General features: G+C 49.1%; 1 protein-coding gene across 3 annotated transcripts in view; it reads left to right on the forward strand.

The window, feature by feature from the left end:
• Positions 1 to 18,949, forward strand: part of wash1 (WAS protein family homolog 1) — a 38,630-nt gene that overhangs the window by 6,562 nt on the left and 13,119 nt on the right. For 2 of the 3 annotated variants that reach the window (XM_035425550.1, XM_035425549.1), the window contains 3 exons: positions 10,224 to 10,364; positions 16,187 to 16,298; positions 17,581 to 17,727. In XM_035425550.1, the coding sequence (XP_035281441.1) occupies positions 10,224 to 10,364; positions 16,187 to 16,298; positions 17,581 to 17,727 (400 nt within the window). Of the gene's footprint in view, positions 1 to 2,893; positions 2,954 to 10,223; positions 10,365 to 16,186; positions 16,299 to 17,580; positions 17,728 to 18,949 lie in introns of all 3 variants that reach the window. The other variant, XM_035425551.1, reaches the window with a different exon arrangement.

Consider the following 18,949-nt stretch of genomic DNA (forward strand, 5'->3'; position numbering starts at 1 on the left):
ATGCTAATTTAGTTTTGTCTCCTGAGAGTTTAGTGCCTATGTGTGAGCACACTTTGTTTGCACCTGCTCTGGAAGTCATTAACTTAATGATTGAAGTACACAAACACCTGCCTTCGGTAAAGAGCATTGGCTACTTTTTGTCGATCTGCTCAGGTTTTTACCTTACAGACCAAACTTGATTGCCAGATGCACCACTATTTCTTTTAGGAATGTGTAAAAAACTAAAAATACATTGAAGGAAGGGGGGAAAAAAACAACTCTTGCCTTAAGTTTTACTTTTTATTTGACATTTAAAATAAAATGTTAATTCAAATAGCTGCCACATATGTCAAGATTTTAACCTAAAATAAAATATTTTATTTACAGGGTCAATGCACAGATAACAAAGGCCTGTACCCCATTCTGTAAACATTGTCCTGAAAATGAACTTTTCCTGAGGTAACATCAAGGTTGAACAACCATCAGTGGTTATTATGCATAGCCTAATAAAGCAGGCCAAAAAGTCAAGTCATCACTGTTTTTACGAGACCAATTTAATCTTGTGGTAGATAAACCGCTCAATGAAACACTGGCGTCAGTGCCACCGGGGGGGGGGGGGGGGGGGGGGGGGGGGGGGGGGGTTGGGGGGGAATGGCCTGACCTCAGTGGCACCAGGGGGTAGGAGGAAAAGTGGAAACTCAAAAGACTGGGGAAACTGGTCTAATGAGACACAACAGAATCTCTAGAGCTTGATGTCTGCACGACTTTCAACAAACTTTCTTTTCCAGAAGTAAAATGTTCATTGAGGGGGGTAGGCCTGTGTGTGTGTGTGTGTGTGTGTGTGCGTGTCTGTGTGTGTGTGCGTGTGTGCTTGCTCACGGGGGGGGGAACTAAGTTTGGGAAACTCCTGCTTCAGTACGCCTGTCTAAAAAAGCATCGCCAGTGAAGCATCAGCTGTGCAAGCTGCCCCAAATAGTGCCACAGGAAATGAGGACAGGTAAATAATGCAGCATATTCCACACAGGTGTGCTGAGACAGCACACCGGGTTCTCTGTGCTTGTTTTTAGGGTGTGTAGTTCAAGCATCAAACTAGGCTTTCATTTGGATGTAACTGACTGGCTGGAGTAGTGGTTCTTTTCCTTTTTCTTACTGCCTGGCTACATAAGGCACACACATTAGAACAGGGGTGTCAAACTGTAGTCCTGGAGGGCTGCAGTGTCTGCTGGTACTTGTGGTTTCCTTGCAGTCAGCAGCCAATTAAGGCCTTGAGAACAACTGAAACGAACCGCTCGTGCTGAAACGCACCAAAAATCCAGCAGGCACTGCCGGCCTCCAGGACTGCAGTTTGCCTGGGCTGCGCTACAGAGCTCGCTGCCATTTTGCCCCATCGTTGGTGAAGATGTGTCTATGGAAATGAGTGTGTCTTGGAGCTAGTTATCCCCCCGTTAGGGAGCCTTCGCTCGCCGGAGTGGCGATAATCGACCTTGGCAGAAAAGGTCAGGAACCGTCGGATGAAGCGTCCCCTTGCAGCCCGCCCCCCAGGGCTCGATGCGGCCGGCATGCTAAACAAGGCCGCCTGTTTCTCAGCCGCTCTCCATCGCCTTTCCTCAGCAGGAGCCCGGCTGACACGGAACGTTCTCACAGGGTTGCTGCCATGTTGTGGCAACGTTATGACGTTTCACGAAACCTTCCAGTAACGTTGTGAGAATGTTTTGTAGTATTCGGGAGGACGTGCAAATACGCTGTGCTCGCTCCCAAATCTCTGAAGTTGGCTGTCTTGTCAAAGCCTTCCGTGGTTTCTGTGATTCTGGTGGTTTCCGTAGTTTTGGTGGTTTCCACAGTTTCCGTGGTTTCGGTTGTTTGAGTGGTTTCCATAGTTTCGGTGGTCGAGCACAGCGGCCGTCCACAAGCAGTCAGGCAGTCAGGCAGTCAGGCAGTCAGGCAGTCAGTCAGTCAGTCAGTCAGTCAGTCAGTCAGTCAGTCAGTCAGTCCTCAACCGCTGTCATCAGTGCGAGAACCAGGGGACGTCCCAAACTGAACTGGCCCCCGTTTTTCCCCCCTGATAGAAATAACCTCCAGGGAAGTGGACTAGTGTGTTAGAGCGGGGAGGCGGTGTCAGCTCAAGCAGCTTTAGGCCTCAGGCCTTGGCTCGGAGTCGCAGTGCTGAGTGGCAGCATGCTGGCCTTAATCCTAGATTCTGTACAAACCGAAACCATAGAACGTGTTGAACGGGGAGCTGCTTTTGTAGCTGCTGTTGTAGGGCTAATAGAAGTTGCTGAAGTATATCAGTGTAATAAATTCAATTAAGAGAACATCGCGCCCTCTGTGGGTGTTTTTCTCTTCTCTGAAAATGTTCTGCTGTTTCTTCCCAAATTGGAACCAGTGGCTGTGCCTTTTCTGCTAGCTCTGAGGCCGAATCGGTGGCACTCCACCAACGCATTCGCGTGTAAGCCAATAACTGTTTTACACAATTCACTATGCTATTAGAGAAAACAAACGCAGCCCAAAAAGAACTTGCTGGGTCACAGGAACAAATCAAGATCAGAACAGAAAAGTCTCGCACGCTCATTTAATGCTCCAGAAAGCAAATGATGGTGTTTCGTTTACCATGTCTTCCGCATTGGTCTTCATCAGAACACTGATGAAGTTGCGATGGGTTATATTTAATTTCATTCTTTAGTGAGAACATCAGCTGCAATTCATTTAGGCAGGGAATGAATGGTCTTTAAGATTTTCTCAAATTTAAGCCTAATCTAGGAGCGTATGTATAACATTTTCACCCTAAAATTCATCCTCAATGAAATGACTGAAGAGGAACGAAAAGAGCATACCCCAGCCCAACCGCCCACCCCCAGCTCCACCTCATCCAAGCTCAGCCGAGTTTCTGAGTTTCTTGACCTCTGTATTTTTTTAGGTCCTGGTTGCACCCCTGACCAGGACAACGGAAGGAGTCGCGGTGACCCAAAAAGGAAAGGTGCGCCATTCACCCGAAAAGAGACTGTTCTTCGCCTCACACAGAGTTGGACGTTTAGCCTGCGGTTATATTTCGAGCTGTTAATTGCCACACTGCTGTGCCTCGCTCCAAAAAAGCTCTCTCATGACTCCCGAGTCCCCCTGATAGGGACGTCATTCTCACATCACCTTGCCGTCCCCTGAGGCGAACCTGAGACCCTGTCAGACCGTTCTTATTTTTGTCCCTTTTCTGACATCATCTAAGAAAAAAAAAAATCTTTTGTTGCACAGTAGCCTGCACTTTCTGTTGACCTCAGGCAAACTTCTAACTCCCCTCGGACGTATGGATCTGCTGCACAGGGGAGGATGTGGCTCTCTGCCTGTTTGATTTTTGATATCTCTTTGGGAAAATGAGCAGGTTTATGTTCTTAAGGGCCTTTGGCTTTTAATAATCTCAGTCCCACAGTGGCAGCTGTAATATTTCCATATTTCTGTCTCATAATTTTATTAAGTGTTTGAGAGGTAAACAAAACAAATGGAGGTGGTCTTAAGGCGTGTGAAAATACTCTTGTGATTGAGGACAGTGCCTCTAGTGGGTGGGTGAGGTCCTACAGGGCCAATTGTGCAGATGGATCACTCCATGCCAACTCATCCAGAAGTGGGGCATGTTGCCTGACCCTCTTCAATTTTGCTAAAAGATATTCCCAGTATGAACAGGTTGAAAACTCTATCTGGTAATGCAGTGATTTGATTGAGCTTAAAATGGAATATAATACAGGAAATTATTATTATTATTATTATCATTATTATTTTATTGTTATTTTTATTATTTGGATCAGTGCACTCTAATTTTGTGTGTTTGCAATCTCCCTTCAGACTTGAAATTAGTGCTGTTGTCATGACAACTCACAGGTGTGTACATAAACTGCTCTATGTTTATGAACAGGACCTACTCAAAGGTCTGCTTCTAACAGTGAAGAAAACACAAATTTGCGGACATCAACCGCGTCACAGTGTTCTCAGGTGATTCGTTTGCGTGTTCATCTTCTGGCTCAGGCTAGATTCCTGTGGAACAGACTCTATCTCATCACCATTCCGTCCACATCGTTCTCTGTTAATTGAAACTTGAGTCCCAGCAGAGGGATAAAAACATTAAAAATTTGATTTACCAGGAAAGCAAATGGATTATAAAATACCTGGTTGGCTAACTGTATTCATTAGGCACAATTTTTATAATGGCTTCCAAAATAATGTTTGACATTTATTTTTATCTATCCTTTTTTTTTTTTACCAGGAAACCCCATTTCAGATTTTATTTTTCTGCACGAGGAAAAGAATAAAAGCAGCAAATGTGAACTTATGAAACAATCAAAAACAGACATGTCAATAAAAGTAAACTAACACAAATAAGAAAATAAGCATAATCAAAAAGTGGATCAAAGGAGGAAGAGAATTGATTGGCGTGAGAAGGTGAGAGTTCATTGTGAAAGGAAATCGATTTTGGCCCAATTTTTGAAGGCCACAAGGCTATTGCAGTTTTTAAGACGCAGCAAGCAGTTCCGAATAGAAGGTCCTCTGTGTGAAATTGTAAATTGTAATAAGTCTTCAAAAACAAACCTGTGTGGCAGTTATTTGAAGATGAACCTGAAAGTTTTACTGAAAGATTGTTTTGGAAACAGTCCGAGAGGCGGTTCTGTTTAAATAAAAAAAAATAATAATTCAGATTTGAAAGTGGTTCATTTAATCATCACTTCCTCAAAGGGGACCTGGCATATAGACACAGTTTAAAATACAGTGCAGGTTTTTTTTTCCTGGTTCTAACAGAGGCCTAGGTGGTGCATAATTATGGCCTGTCTGTCTGTGTCACCAATTAATAGCCAAGTGCTGTCTTTGTTCTTCGAATCTAGAGTAATAAGCTGCTTCGGCCTTTCCAGTTCGCTTTGTGAAATGTCCAGACGTCGTCGGATTCCCATCGTCTGTCCGCCTCAGACGCAAGTCTCGCGAACCGCTGTTTGATAAACTCATTTGTGAACAGGGTGTGTGTGTGTGTCTGGGCTGCGGCTTTGAAATTCAGGAAGATTAAGCCTGTCCTTTCTAAATGAGTATTCAAAAAAAAAAAAACATTCGGGAAGAAAGAATATGATTATCTCGCTTTTTGCAGTACACCTGTGAAGTGAGGCTAGCCTTTTAGCGTGCGTGGGCGCCTTGATATCAAAGCGCCGTAGAGCCTGTCTGATCCTCCGCCATTTTGGGACGGAGGAGAACCAAAGGCGCACGATGTTCTGGGCTTCTTTCTAATACCCTGGTCTTCTGTCGCTGATGGGGGGTCGAGGGCACATCAAACAAGGCCCTAATTTCGTCCTTTCAGGAACGGAAACGATGCATGCTAATGAACGTGGCAGCCACTAAGCGTGGGCTCTAAAAAGGCCTCTGAAAATGCAGCTCGTCAATGGCTAAGAGAATGAGTGAGCGTGAGAGGGAGAGAGAGAGAAAGAAAGAGAGACAGAGAGAGAGAGTGAGAGAAAGAAAGAGAGAGACAGACAGAGAGAGAGAGAGAGAGAGCATGAGCAGGATTCAACTGCTTTCCTTCCTGCCCAGGGCAAGTAAAACCAGCTGTCAGGCGGGTAAAACTGCTCAGCCAATCAGCAATCAGTTATCCAGGCAAGTATGCATTTGTTATTGGCAGGTGGATTTCCTACTAATCTGCCTGGCCAGGCAAGTGTGACAAAGCCTGAACATTGACCCCTCTATGCGCATTTGCAGGCATATCTTTAAGTCCTTAGTGAAAAGTGCGGGCCAGTATCGCCTGTGATGGAATATTTTGTAGCATGGGCAGAATGCACCGGAAATGGCGTTTCCTATGGAGACCTTTCGGGAACATACAGCTTATATAAACCGCAAGCGAGCACAGCTAGATCTACTCCAGTGCGAGTTTAAATATATATATGAGCTGTTGCCTATATGTATTGCCAATCCCCTGAGACGGGCAAGGTTTTGTTCATGGAACAGAAAAGGGGCTAGCTAACGAGCTAGCCAGCTCGCTCCGTATCTCCGTGCCGCTGCTGCGGCGGCTCGTTATCTCCCGACTCGCAGAGACCCGGCGAGGGGTATGGCTTCCACTTCCTCCGCGTTTCCCTGCCCGCCCGCGCAGACGGAGGCCTTATCTGCGCGCTGTCGCTGCAGCCACGTCGGCCCGCGTGACGCGCGGTGAATAATTCATGCCGGCGGCTCGTTCCCTCCTGCCCGCCCAGGCGGCCGACGCACCGCGGCGCGGGTCCTCTCTGTGAGGGCGAGAGCGGCCGCGGCGTGGCCAGCGGCCAGCGGTAATGGAGCTCGCCTTTTTCCGGAATGTTCCGGAAAGCTCAAAGGGCTCGGTGACGACCGAGGAGGTCTGCCTCCCGCTGAAGTCCCTGCGGAACGGCTCGTCAGCAGTCAGGTGCCCGGGATGTTTTTATTATTATTATTATTTTTTATTTTTTATTTATTTTTATTTTTTTCTGCTGCGATCACCTGATTGTTCTGTGAATGTTAATATTAGCAGCGTCAGATGTGCACTGATATGTCTCGGAAAAAATATAAAAATGAAAAGACATTTTTAAAAAACCTTCCACGGATGAGCAGGCCCAGCCAGTGAACTCTACGTGCAGCCAACTTCAAACTTGGGTATTGAAAGTATTTTTGTTTAAATAACACAAGGCAGTATGTCGGTCATTTTGAGAATATTAACAGGAAAACGCATCACGTTTGATTCTGCTCTACAGTTAAGCAGTTGGTGATTTAAAAAACCAATATAATAAAAACACCTTCAAAAATATCGGTACTCTCTAAAAATAACTCTAAATTCAAAGTACAAAAAAAACCGCTGATGCTATTTTTAATGCAGGAATGCTGTGGGTATTAGCATAACGTTTGATGGTATTTTTAGCAAGCGAGCTCCTGCCAGAACGCCCAGGAATTACACGCGTGATTATGTGCGCTGGATTCATCTCCAGCCAGATCCCCCATGTCTTGTGATTTGGCTTCCCTGGCGGTCTCTGTAATATTCCCGTCTCCTGGAGACGGAACCCGTGTAGTTTTATCCGCGGATCCCGGCCCCCTGGGGGGGGGCAGGGTGTACAGTACACACGTCCCACATCCTGTGAATTAATAACTAAGCAACAGGGCTCTTTTAGTCATCCAATAGCAGATGCAGTCATTGGAATGCCTGCAAAGCTACGCGAAATCTTATTGGTTGGTTGTAGCAGTGACGTCCAATCATTGGGCAGACATTGAATTGAGGACTTGATTCCGGGATGACTCTCCACACTTTTAACAGCGGCCATTTTCTCACGCGCACGTAAATCCATGAACGTCGGGTTTCTCGTTTACCATGTCTCACAAAGTATTGCGACCAATCAGACGGTGACATTGTGTCAGCGACTCGGCTATAAATCTCATTCAGTGCTCCACAATATTCACACAGAGTACAGTTTACAAAATAACAGGTGAGGTTGTTAGGAGTTCATTGTACATGCAGGCTATTGCAGAATCATCATTACCATGTGTCACCACATTAGGGTGACCCCTATGATAATTGGCCTACTTATATTTTCCTACTACCTTGCCTAGCTTAAGGTACGAAACATGGAAAGGTAATTGTTTGTGTCGTAGATTGGTCTCTGTTGATGGATCACATAAAGACACGTGTTGTTGCCCTGGCGATCACATCTTACTGCACTTGTGTCTCCTTCCTTTAATTGCTTCCTCCTCACTGCTGCTTGTGAGATACACCTTCTGGAGCATCAGGCTTCGGCTAGTCTCTCGGTCAGAATAATAACAGTGCGGATTCACTGATCTCTGAAACGTCTAGCTGACTCATCCCATTCACCGAGCTCGCTGTGTACTGTCTGTCAGTGCCCAAAGAGATCGGTGACTCTGCAGCATTGATCCGTCGATTTGTAGCTGTTGATGAATGGTAATTTTTTTCATGCCCGTCTGCTCATGTACCGACCGAATGAAGCCAGTCCGGGTAAATTCTGTTTCAGGCTAGATACCGAGTCTCTTCTCCTAAAGTGCTCGTGAGCGCAGGTGTCTCAGGACACCTGATGCAGTACAGGGTCTCAGCAGTTAGGCTGCCTGTCAGCAGTTTCAAACAAAACTTAGGCCAAATCGTGACCGAAATAGTTTTAATAATACATATTTGTTCTGGCCTCCCTGCGGTTTAATTTCACAAGGGAACGAAAGCTTTTAATTTTGAGCGTGAGTCGGCACAAAAAAATAAAGCACGTTATTCTGCAAATTAGAATATTATGTGTTTTGGTAAATGCTAATCCCTCTTCTACTACACTGCACTGCACACGCTCCAGGTTGTTGGCCTTGAATTTTCTAATAGCCACTGTTGACCTTGTCAACATTCTCCATTTTAACCTGGTGTCCAAAGGCATTGTTCCAGTGTGCTTAATGGAAATTGCATGCAAATTATGGGCCTGCTTTTTGGGAACAAAATGGCGCGGTGATGAAATGAGGTCCTGGGTGCCCCATGGGGGAGGGGGGAAGGGGGGGGGGTGTCACAGTTAGCCAGGAGAACCCTTAATGGATCTGTCACTACGAGCCCAAGAGCGCTCTCTTTCCCAGTCAATAGCCATTAGCTATACTCCGGTGGCCGTGGAGATCTATGGGCCAAAAGTGACACGTTGCAAATTCAGTGCCATCAGCAATTTTTCTTTTTTTTAATAGCTTGAGAACACCTTGGATTAGGGACTCACTTCAGTCGAGTAGAGTAGAAGGTATTATGATCTTTTTCCTTCCCTGTTTTGTAGTAACGTTGTTGCTCTCGCCGACTTTGACTGGAAAAGAAAACTAGCAGTTTGCTGCTAGGAGGTAAGGGCTAAAAAAAAACGTGCTGTGCTTTGGGCGAGTTTAATTAAATTCCCACGCGTAATTGATTGACCTGTGTCAGACGTCCCTGTCATGCGGTGTGACCTGTGTCAGACATCTCTGTCATGTGGTGTGACCTGTAGCAGACGTCTCTGTCATGCGGTGTGACCTGTAGCAGACGTCTCTGTCATGCGGTGTGGTCTGTGATAAATTAAGCCTCTCGCACGGGGTGGTGCAGCTCCTACCCTTCTGAAGCTCCGAGTCAGTTTCTCGTATTCTGAAAAAAACCGTTCATGCTGTTTCCTTGGCAACGGAAGCTAGTGCGCGTTTGATTGAACCTTCGCTCTTATCAGGAAAGAAAAGAAGATATTTGTGAAGTCTTCAAAGAGTGGCATTTGTCAGCTGTAGCGAGTTAAAACAATCCGTGTGAACGACACTCCAGCCACTGCTACCTGCTACCATTGAATTTCAGTGGGAATTTACTGAATTCCGGTTAACCACTTGGATTGACTACTGTTATCTTCTTAGCTCAGTTGTCTTGCTGAATCTCGTGCAACTGCAGTACCCCAGATCGATAAAATGCAACCGTAGCCTATTTCGGCCTTTCGAACCCAAATCGAAAGACCGCTTTGTGCGGTGTGGCGGAGTATCTGGCAGTTAGTAATTCAAATCCGCGCTTCCGACTTGCAGCACGGTGTCTGCCAGCTCTTATCAGGGAAATCGGCTCTTCCTGTTTGTTTTGGAGGGGAAAAGAGCACATCGCTGCTCTGTCTGTTGATCTAGCGCTTGGCAGACCAGCCCATGCTCTGATTCACTTGCCGCTCAGCTTCCCGAGCGCGATTCAGCGTGTGAGGCTCGGGGGAAACTCAGAGTAGAGCGCGCCACCACCCGCTGTCAAATCACTACCCATATCAATCAGTGACAGTGGTAACACTTTACTTGAACACGTTGACATAAGGCTGACATAACACTGTTATACACGTGACATTACAGCTGTCACAAGATGGCATTGAGAGATGATGTCGGTTTATATCTAATAACATAAAAAACCGTTATCACTTTCATTGGTAACACCTGGCAGAACACCGATCAAATGATATGTCATACTGATATAAACTGACATCAGCTGTTATATCACGTGTATAACGGTGTTATGTCAGCCTTATGTCGAATGGTTCATGTGAAGTGTCACCAAATCAATCGTAAGACTTCATTTTCACAGACCATTGTGATTCAAAGCAGCGAGTCGTTTATGTAGCCGAAAGGTTTTTCTGTGGCTATGAAGTGAGTGTTCTGATTGGCAGCTGAGAGATGGTTTCAGTGTATGTGGAGCGTGTTGCGGTTCTGTGGTCTGTAGACGCTGGGCTCCAGGTGTGTGTGTGTGTGTGTGTGTGTGTGTGTGTGTGTGTGTGACCGCGCCTCGCTGTCCTCCGCAGGATGACCCAGAAGCACTACCTGGAGGGCCAGGTGTACTCTGTGCCGCTCATCCAGCCCGACCTGCGCAGGGAGGAGGCCGTGCACCAGATCGCCGACGCCCTGCAGTGTCTGGAGAAGATCTCCAGCGACATCTTCAGCAGGTACTGAGACCGCTAACCCTGACACACACGCACACACACACACCGACATCTTCAGCAGGTACCGCTAATGTACTGAGACCGCTAACCCTAACACACGCACACACGCACGCACGCGCACACACACACTGCAACATCTTCAGCAGGTACTGAGACCGCTAACCCTAACACACACACACACACACACACAGCAACATCTTCAGCAGGTACTGAGACCGCTCACCCTAACACACACATACACACACACATACGCACACACACTGAGACGTCTTCAGCAGGTACTGAAACCGCTAATGCTAACGCTAACCCTAGCATGTAACACACACTGCAACATCTTCATCAGGTACCTCTAATCCCAACACACACACACACAAATACACACATACACATACACATACACGTACACACGCACGCATTTACTAATGCAATCATGAACGCACGCAAAAACACGTGCACGTAAAAACGTGTGTCTGTGTAGGCATCCATGTTTTAAAAACCAGCAGGTAGTTTTAAATACGTGCATGCAGGCATATCCTTTTTAAATTGGGAAATGTGTTTTTTGTTAGCAATAAAAAGTATAATAGCCAGCCTTGGCCTGGGTTTCCTGGGGACTGCTTTTTTATTGAATAGCTCTAAGTTTGAAGATCATGCATTACTAATATATAACGGTTTTGTACTGAAAGACCAAACTTCTCACCGCCTCATAAATGGGTCCTTAATTGAACTTTCATCTAGAAATGAGCAGTGAGGAGGAGGGCTTTTTTTAACGGATGGCGGCTGTCCGGGGGTATGGATTCCGCCCTGCGTTCGGCCCGTGCTCAGCGGTGGAATTTGTGGCCGGATGGATTTTAAATTGTGACATCGATCAGGCCCCTCGGGCCCGACGCCCAAATCGGAGGACAGGCAGCGGTAATATTGACCCTCTCCTCGCTATCGCCGAAACCGATCGGCAGAAAGCCAGCCGGCTGCGTCCCGCGTTTTTGGACGAGAGGACCCGTCCCGGAATGCCGCGCCGGGTCCGCGGGTGGCTGCTGGTCGCCCTGCCTGGTCCGGCTGATTTCGGGAAGCTTTGAGAGGACCGCCACCTCCCTTCGCCAGTCGCCTCACACGCTCCGGGTCCAGATGCGTGCTGGAACTTTGAGTACCTGTGAGGGAACACTCAGTGTTTTCACCAGTACCCCCCCCCCCCCCCCCCCCCGCGCCCCCCCCCCGCGGCTGTGTGATCAGACTGGTCTGGATCCCCATGTGCGTCTGTCTTGCGTTCAGCCTGGAGTGGAACTACTAAATATGGAATCAGAACACTGCTTCTCACTGTCTCCTAGATGACTAAATGTTATAGACCCAGGCTGGTCACTTAAATGCCTATTCATCTCAGAAGACTAACCTTCAAAGGGGGGAGAATTACATTTTTTTTTTTACAGCAGTGCAGTCTCACTCTCTCTATCTCTCGCTCTCTTCTGTTCCCTTTTTTCATGCGCTCTCTGTCTATCTCCTTCTAACAAACACACACACAAACACACACACACACACTCCCTCAGAGGCAGGCTGTGTGTTATATAAAGGCACCGGGGAGTTGGGCTGCTCGGTGGCGGTGTGCCAGTTCTGTGCTGCTCTCTGACGTTCCGCGGCGTCAGTCAGCAGCCTCCCTGCGCCACTCCACGCCCCTCTGCACTCCGCCCCTGCTGTTCCTCTTCCTCCCCCCCAGACCCGCCCCCTGCCGGAGACCAGGTCTCCCAGGATGCTTAGCTCCAGTTCCCGCCGCCCGGCCCGGTCTAATCGTCGCTGGGAACCGTCGGGTAGGACACGGCCCGCGCGACACGTCCACGGCGGAGTCCGGCAGATCGGCCCCGTCTGCCGGGAGCAGCGGGAGTGGCAGGAGGAGCAGGAGCAGCGGGAGCAGTGGGAGTAGCAGGAGAAACTGGAGCAGCACAAGTAGCAGGAGTAGCGCGAGTAGCGGGAATAGGAGTAGCTACAGGAGCAGCAGGTGTAGAGGGAGCAGCAGGAGTAGCAGGAGGAGCAGGAGCAGCGGGAGCAGTGGGAGTAGCAGGAGAAACTGGAGCAGCACAAGTAGCAGGAGTAGCGCGAGTAGCGGGAATAGGAGTAGCTACAGGAGCAGCAGGTGTAGAGGGAGTAGCAGGAGCAGCAGGAGCAGCAGGTGTAGAGGGAGCAGCAGGAGTAACAGGAGCAGCAGGTGTAGAGGGAGCAGCAGGTGTAGAGGGAGCAGCAGGAGTAGCAGGAGCAGCTGGAGCAGCTGGAGCAGCGGGAGCTTGAGAGGAGGAGCCCAGGCGAACAGATTTATTCCTCCGCTGGTGTGATAGAGTAAGTCGGGTTCCTCAGTGTGTTTTTTCAGGCCGCAGTTACGTAAGACGCTCCTCTTCCTTTCTTTTGATCTCGTCAGACAGCCTCCCGTACAATAGGCCCTAGCAACAGGCTCAGCCAGAACACAGTCATTCAAAGCCTGAGGATGACATATTGATGTCAGTATTATGTTAATTGCTACCGGCTATTACGTTTTAATTGCACTGATGGGATTTTGCTGTGAAGCCTACTCAGGGAGATATTTGTGCTGACTTCATGGAGTAGTAGCATCATTTTTTGATATTGTTAATTGCATTGAGGTTTATTTTGTCTGTTTAAGATGTTTGTCACATCTTTGCTCGTCTTTTTCATTTTTTCTGACGTGGTCCCATCCTGATGAAGACAAGCAGGGAAACAAGTGTTGCATGAAGTACCAAAGCAGAAATGTCGAAATGTTGAAGTGCTGTTCGACTAAAACCCTGAAAATGTGGGATCTCGGAGCGGTATGCTGTCACTGTGTGGCTGAGTGAGATGTTCTGGATTCAGCAGTGGTGCGGTACTGGGGGTCGAGATGGTCTTCACCCCGCCCCCCCCCCCCCCCCCAAAGATTAGTTTCTCACTGTGGACAGAAAGGGCGAAGGCCCCCCCCCCCCATAATGGCCCTTTCAGTGGAGGAGAGGAACGAATGACAGCACCTGACTGGGGGGGGGGGCACGCTTTTTATCCTCAGGCAGTGTTAGTGGGGGGGTTGATGGGGGGGATGGGGAAAGCGAATCACGAAGCTCGATGACGCGCTGATTGATGACCTCATTTAACGCGGCTGTCTCCGACCGACCGCCCGGGCGAACGCTTCATTTCCACCGAGTCGCCTACGTCGAGGTTCTCCGCGAGGCTCCTCCTCCTCCGTGGGTCCCCTCCGGGCCCCCCCCCTCGCCCAGCCCCCCCCCCCTCGCGTATTTGCCCGAGTGCCGCTGCAGAGCGGTGGGGAGCCGTGCCAGAAAACGCACCAGGCTTCATCTGACTCAGTGAAATATTTATTCTGCGGTTTTATTTATTTATATCGCTCTCTCTCTCTCTCTCTCTCTCTCTCTCTCTCTCTCTCTCTCTCTCTCTCACTCTCTCTCTCTCAGCCGTGCCGGATAGCGGGTCTGTTCGCTGCCCAGAGGAAACGCATTTAAATGGGGCTGGGTTGTCGATTTCTGCTTGCGCTTGCTCTGTATTGAATTCCCGCGATGATTTAGTCCCCGTAGCTTTTCCAGTCAAGAGTCCTTTAGTCCCCCTGCTCGTGCCGTAGTGTGTGCTCACAGCCTGTGGGAATTTGTGTTTTCTGTCTGTTTAAAACAGACTAGTAGGACTCTCAGTACAGTGCTGCAAAACTAACTTTTAAAAAGTCTGCTAATGACAAAATAAAATCCTGTTTACCTGAAACGACACAGACTTGTGGGTAAAAAGAACACCTGGCAAAGGAGACACTGTTGAGCATGCACTTGCGCTGTTTTGCTTCACAGATGTTCTGGCTGCCAATGAACTGATACTCCTTTATTTGTATCAATGCTGTGAACCAATAGGGTTCTTCCTTTGAAATTTGTAGCCAGTGATTGCTGATATAGCAACCAATCGTAGCCAGTGTAGTCCACTGCGCCTTGCTGCTTGTGTGCGCTGATGCAGAGGGAAGTGGAATGACCTTGTGACCTTTGAGCCGTGCGGTCCTGCGGTTGCATAGAGACCCAGTGCCTCCAGCCCTGTCCGTAATTCCCCCCCCCCCCGCCCCCCTTGACCGTCGGGCGATTCGGATTCCTTTCCGATCGTCGTCTCAAGTCAAGGCTCTGGAGACTGGGCTGGAGACCCCGTGCTCCTCCCTCAGGCCTGCACTCTGCCTGGCCCAGTGCACGTGACGTGCTGTGTTGGCTGAGCACGGCGGTTTGGCGATCAGGCTCTTGCCGCGTCGCTCTGTTTCAGGAATATCTCGGCTCTCTCCAGCAGCGGGTGAAAGCTGCGATTGCCGTTTCAGCCAATCAGAGCACAGTGCCATGTTAATGGGAACGCCGCCTTGTGTTAATCAATGTTAATCAATAAGCACTTCCCAGTTAACTTGCTAATCACATGTAATTCCTGAGCATAACCTGCATATTGGGAGCCTATGGCACGCAGGACTGCGGTGTGCTTCGTTTCTGAAGCGTAGCTTCATTTTCTGTGATGGTTCACGCAGAGCCGTGGTGGAAAAGGCCCAGCGCTACCACACCCGACTCTGCTAATTAACTAATCATGGTCTTGATGACCAAGTAGAATCAGGTGTTCTAGTGCTGGGCTAAAAACCTGCACTCTTCTCAGTCTACGGACAAGGCAGGGATGAAAATTACCCCCCCCCCATTTATACAGGGCTCAGAACAGGTCGGCGCTTTTGTAGCAGAACCCGTTTTTTTTTTTCCGCAGACGGATAGAGGAGGAGGCGGCGGCGCTCCTAAATGCTTATTATCTGCCCCGCTATTATTTCGCGCGGGTAAATGAGTGTTTGAGAGAATAAATACCAGAAGGAAATTACAGAGATTCTAATCCCCCCCAGCTGCAGCCCCGGCGGCTTTTAAAAAGCCATCCAGCCCGTTTCCATGGCGACAGCTGGAGCAATCCCCGGCCTCCTTTGCTGCCCCCGGTGCAGCAGCGGTGGGGGGGGGGGGGGGGAGGAGTGACGGAAGGTGACAGGGCCCCGAGAGATTGAAAGATGGAGGGGAAGAAGGTGGAAAGGAGATGGGGGCGAGGGAGTTTAGCCGGAAAGCGCTGGTGCAGGTAGGCGGGCCTGTCCGGTTTGGCCTCCCAGTCGCTCAGTGACACTGCTCCGGGACAGCGGAGGCGAGAGCTTAAAGGGGCGAGGGGGGGGCGTTTCTGCCAGAGGGGGCGCAGCGGCAGGGAAAGATGAATCAGACAGGATTACGCAGCGCGTGCGCTGAGCGTGGCCGTGTGCGCTACAGACGCCAAGCTTAGGTGAGCGTCTCCGGCCCCGTTTGCCCACGATGTCTTCGCACCAAGAGTCGACTCACACCCCCAGTAAAACTAACCCTTTAGCCCGCCAGTCCTCCAGTCACTTTTGATGGTGTTTCATACCCCAAAAGATGATGCATGCCAGGTATGGTATACTATGGCTCTCTCTGTTTGAAGTTTGGGCTTACTGGTTTTGTGCCAGGGCTTTGGAGCTCTTGATATTAATGCAGCCGTTCACGCCATAACAGGGGGACCACGAAGGGAAATGTCCGACGCTGCCCACCCCCTGTCCCGCTTCAGACCCTTCAGCTGCTGGGAAGCGTTAACCGAAAAGCGCTTCTCATGTGGCCCGAGTGATTTTATTATTATTTTTTAAAACCACACATTTAGCCTCGGCTGCATGGCGTGTGTGATGCGAGTGGGAGGTGAGCAGGGATTGGCTGTGTGAAGGAGGTGGCAGGTTTGGATTGGCTGTGTGAAGGAGGTGGAAGGTTTTGATTGGCTGTGCTGATTTTGACTCCCGCCCTGCGCTCCTCGTGTTCCCGCCGCAGGGTGTCCCAGAGCGTGGAGAGGAACCGCGCCCACCTGCAGGCCGTCAACGACCGCGTGCGGCTGGCCCAGGCCCGCGTGCACAAGATCAAGGGCAGCAAGAAGGCCACCAAGGTGAGGGGGCGGAGCCAGCGCATCGCCTAGCAACAGGGCCCTCAACACTCTAATGCACACAGGGCAACACATGCACACGTGCATGCACATATATGTATGTAAACACAACGTGCACGTCCAAACATATGCACAAACATAGCCATTCACACACAAATGTATTCCCACACAATACATGTCCACATGTACTGACACACATACGTGCACACACACACACACACACACACACACTCACGCAGCCCATCACACCCCTGATGGGCCCGCCCCGTCTCGTGGTGCCGTCGGCGATCTGTTTCTCCGGGGGGAGTCGAAAACTCGGCCTGCCAGCCAACCGCAGACTCGCGACGGCCCGATCTGTCATTCGCCCATCCCCCCATCCCCCAACCTCCCCAGCTCCTCTCCTCCTCTCAGATTTTTACCGCGACCCTGTCCCCACACCAGCTTTTACATACCCGACTCCTTTCCTGTTTCTCGTTGCTCATCTCCTACACGCTGACTGTATCGAACCCCCTAACCCACCCCCACCCCCCCTTCCTTTAGAACACTTAAAGGGATTCTTCACAGGGAAAAAATAGCGATGTCTGGCAGGCAGGTGGCTAGTCCGATAAGGATACGGCAACAAAAACATTCGTTCTCGCATTTTACTCAACCACAGTTGTTCACCTTCAGTAGAATGCTTTTCATCTTTCTGTAGATGTATAGTTCTTTTATGTTTAGACTCTGTGATATAAATAGCTGTACACAATGGACTGTACATTAAGGACACAATGCAAAATAACTGAGTTGTTACTGAGGTACATGCGCCTGTTGAACAGTGCATCGAACTGTATTGGCTGACAATGTGAATACCGTATTTTCCAAATTTTCTAGGCTGTGTGCAATTGATTTCCAAATCAGTCAATAAAAATTGGGAAATGTCATTTGTAATTTATTAGTAGTAGTAGAACGTTCTCATACTCTTTTGTGATTTGATGTTTTAAGTTTAAAAAGGGGTAGCGCAGACGCAGAACGAATATACTCTGTTAACGTGCCTGTCCTGATTGCGAATGGAATGTTGGGACAGCACAGCAAATGGAATGTTGAGACAGCACAGCAAATGGAATGTTGAGACAGCACAGCAAATGGAATGTTGAGACAGCACAGCAAATGGAATGTTGACACAGCACAGCGAGTGGAATGTTGAGACAGCACAGCAAATGGAATGTTGAGACTTTCACTCCAACCCCCCTAAACGTGTTCTTCTCCTCTCTCTCTCTCTCTCTCTCTCTGTTGCCGCCGGCGACAGGTGTTTTCTAGCGCCAAGTACCCCGCCCCGGAGAGGCTGCAGGACTATGCCTCCATCTTCGCGGGGGCGTCGGACCCTTCCGCTCAGAAGCGGCCCCGCTACAAGGTGCAGAGTAAGCACCGCCCCCTGGATGACAAGGCGATACAGGTAAACGGGTCATTCGTGCGATGCGTACCTTTCGTAGCGGGAATCGGCTCGTTCAGTCTTTCTTTAAAATAACTGACCCCTTCCAAAAAAATAACTGGGATATTGATGGGTTTTTAATCAAGTTTACTGTACAAATTTGCCTAATCCTGCCCATTAATGGCTTGTCCTGTTGTATATTTTGTGAAGTGTTATTCATGGATAAGTGTTTGTATGTCATGTCAAAACTAAAAATAGCAATTGACTATGCACTGACTCCTGCAGTTCACAGCCCCATCTTAGTGTTCACTTAGTGTTCGGCCGCTCTGACCTGACCTCCCAGGTGTAGCGCCAGGACGCGAGGCCCCGTCGTTACGCTAGTTAGCGCCCGGCTCCGCTGTCCGTAGCCGTGACGACCCGCGTTCGCTTCAGCGGCCATCGCAGCGGAGCGCGAAGCCGCCGCGTCTGCGTGTGCCGGGTCGCTCCGCCGCGGAGCCTGCCGCTGTTCTCTACTGCCACCTGCTGGCCGCTGAGCCACACCACCGCGCGCGCTCAAGCCCTCGTCCCACACACCGGGCTCGGGGGTGGTGTCTGTCCTCCAGCGAGCGGCGTTCAGAATCGGCCTGGTCGCCAGTATCTGCGTGTGGAGTGTATCCGCACAGGAAGCTGCTTCCTGTGTTCTTTCTAAGGGGAACGCTTAGTCCTGTCTCCCCATCTGTTTCTAAAGAACAGTATGAGTTCACTGGAAAGAACACCTGGCGTGACTGAATTATAAAAACATTTGATTAAAAGCTTACGAAAGCAAATTAAATTGCATTTGGGTGTGTATTACTGGCATAATAAATGTGAACATCAACATACGTGTTAAAATGCATTGATGAGTATGAAAATCATTTTTGAAAAACAATGTCAGGTAGCCTAGTTATTCCATAATGAATCGATGCCAACAGAAAATAATTAAAATGCACTATAAATATCACTGCTTTGACAGCACGTTTTGTCATCGTTGTCATATTAGACAGGCAGCGACAATGTGTGGGAATCTCAGAACAGACCCGTATGACAGAAGCACCCTTAGGTAAAGGCTTGAGCTCACTGCAGTACAGACAGAATGGTGTCTCTTCCCCAGGTACAGCCGCAGTGTATCTGTGAGCGAGGTACAGAGGGGAGGGTGTTTTCCAAAGCAGGGCTTCCTGCCGTTTCCTGGGAAACGGAGCGCAGGTGTGTGTGTGTGCGGAGCGTGTGT

This window comes from Anguilla anguilla, chromosome 7, assembly GCF_013347855.1.
Source record: "Anguilla anguilla isolate fAngAng1 chromosome 7, fAngAng1.pri, whole genome shotgun sequence".
NCBI classification, from domain to species: domain Eukaryota; kingdom Metazoa; phylum Chordata; class Actinopteri; order Anguilliformes; family Anguillidae; genus Anguilla; species Anguilla anguilla.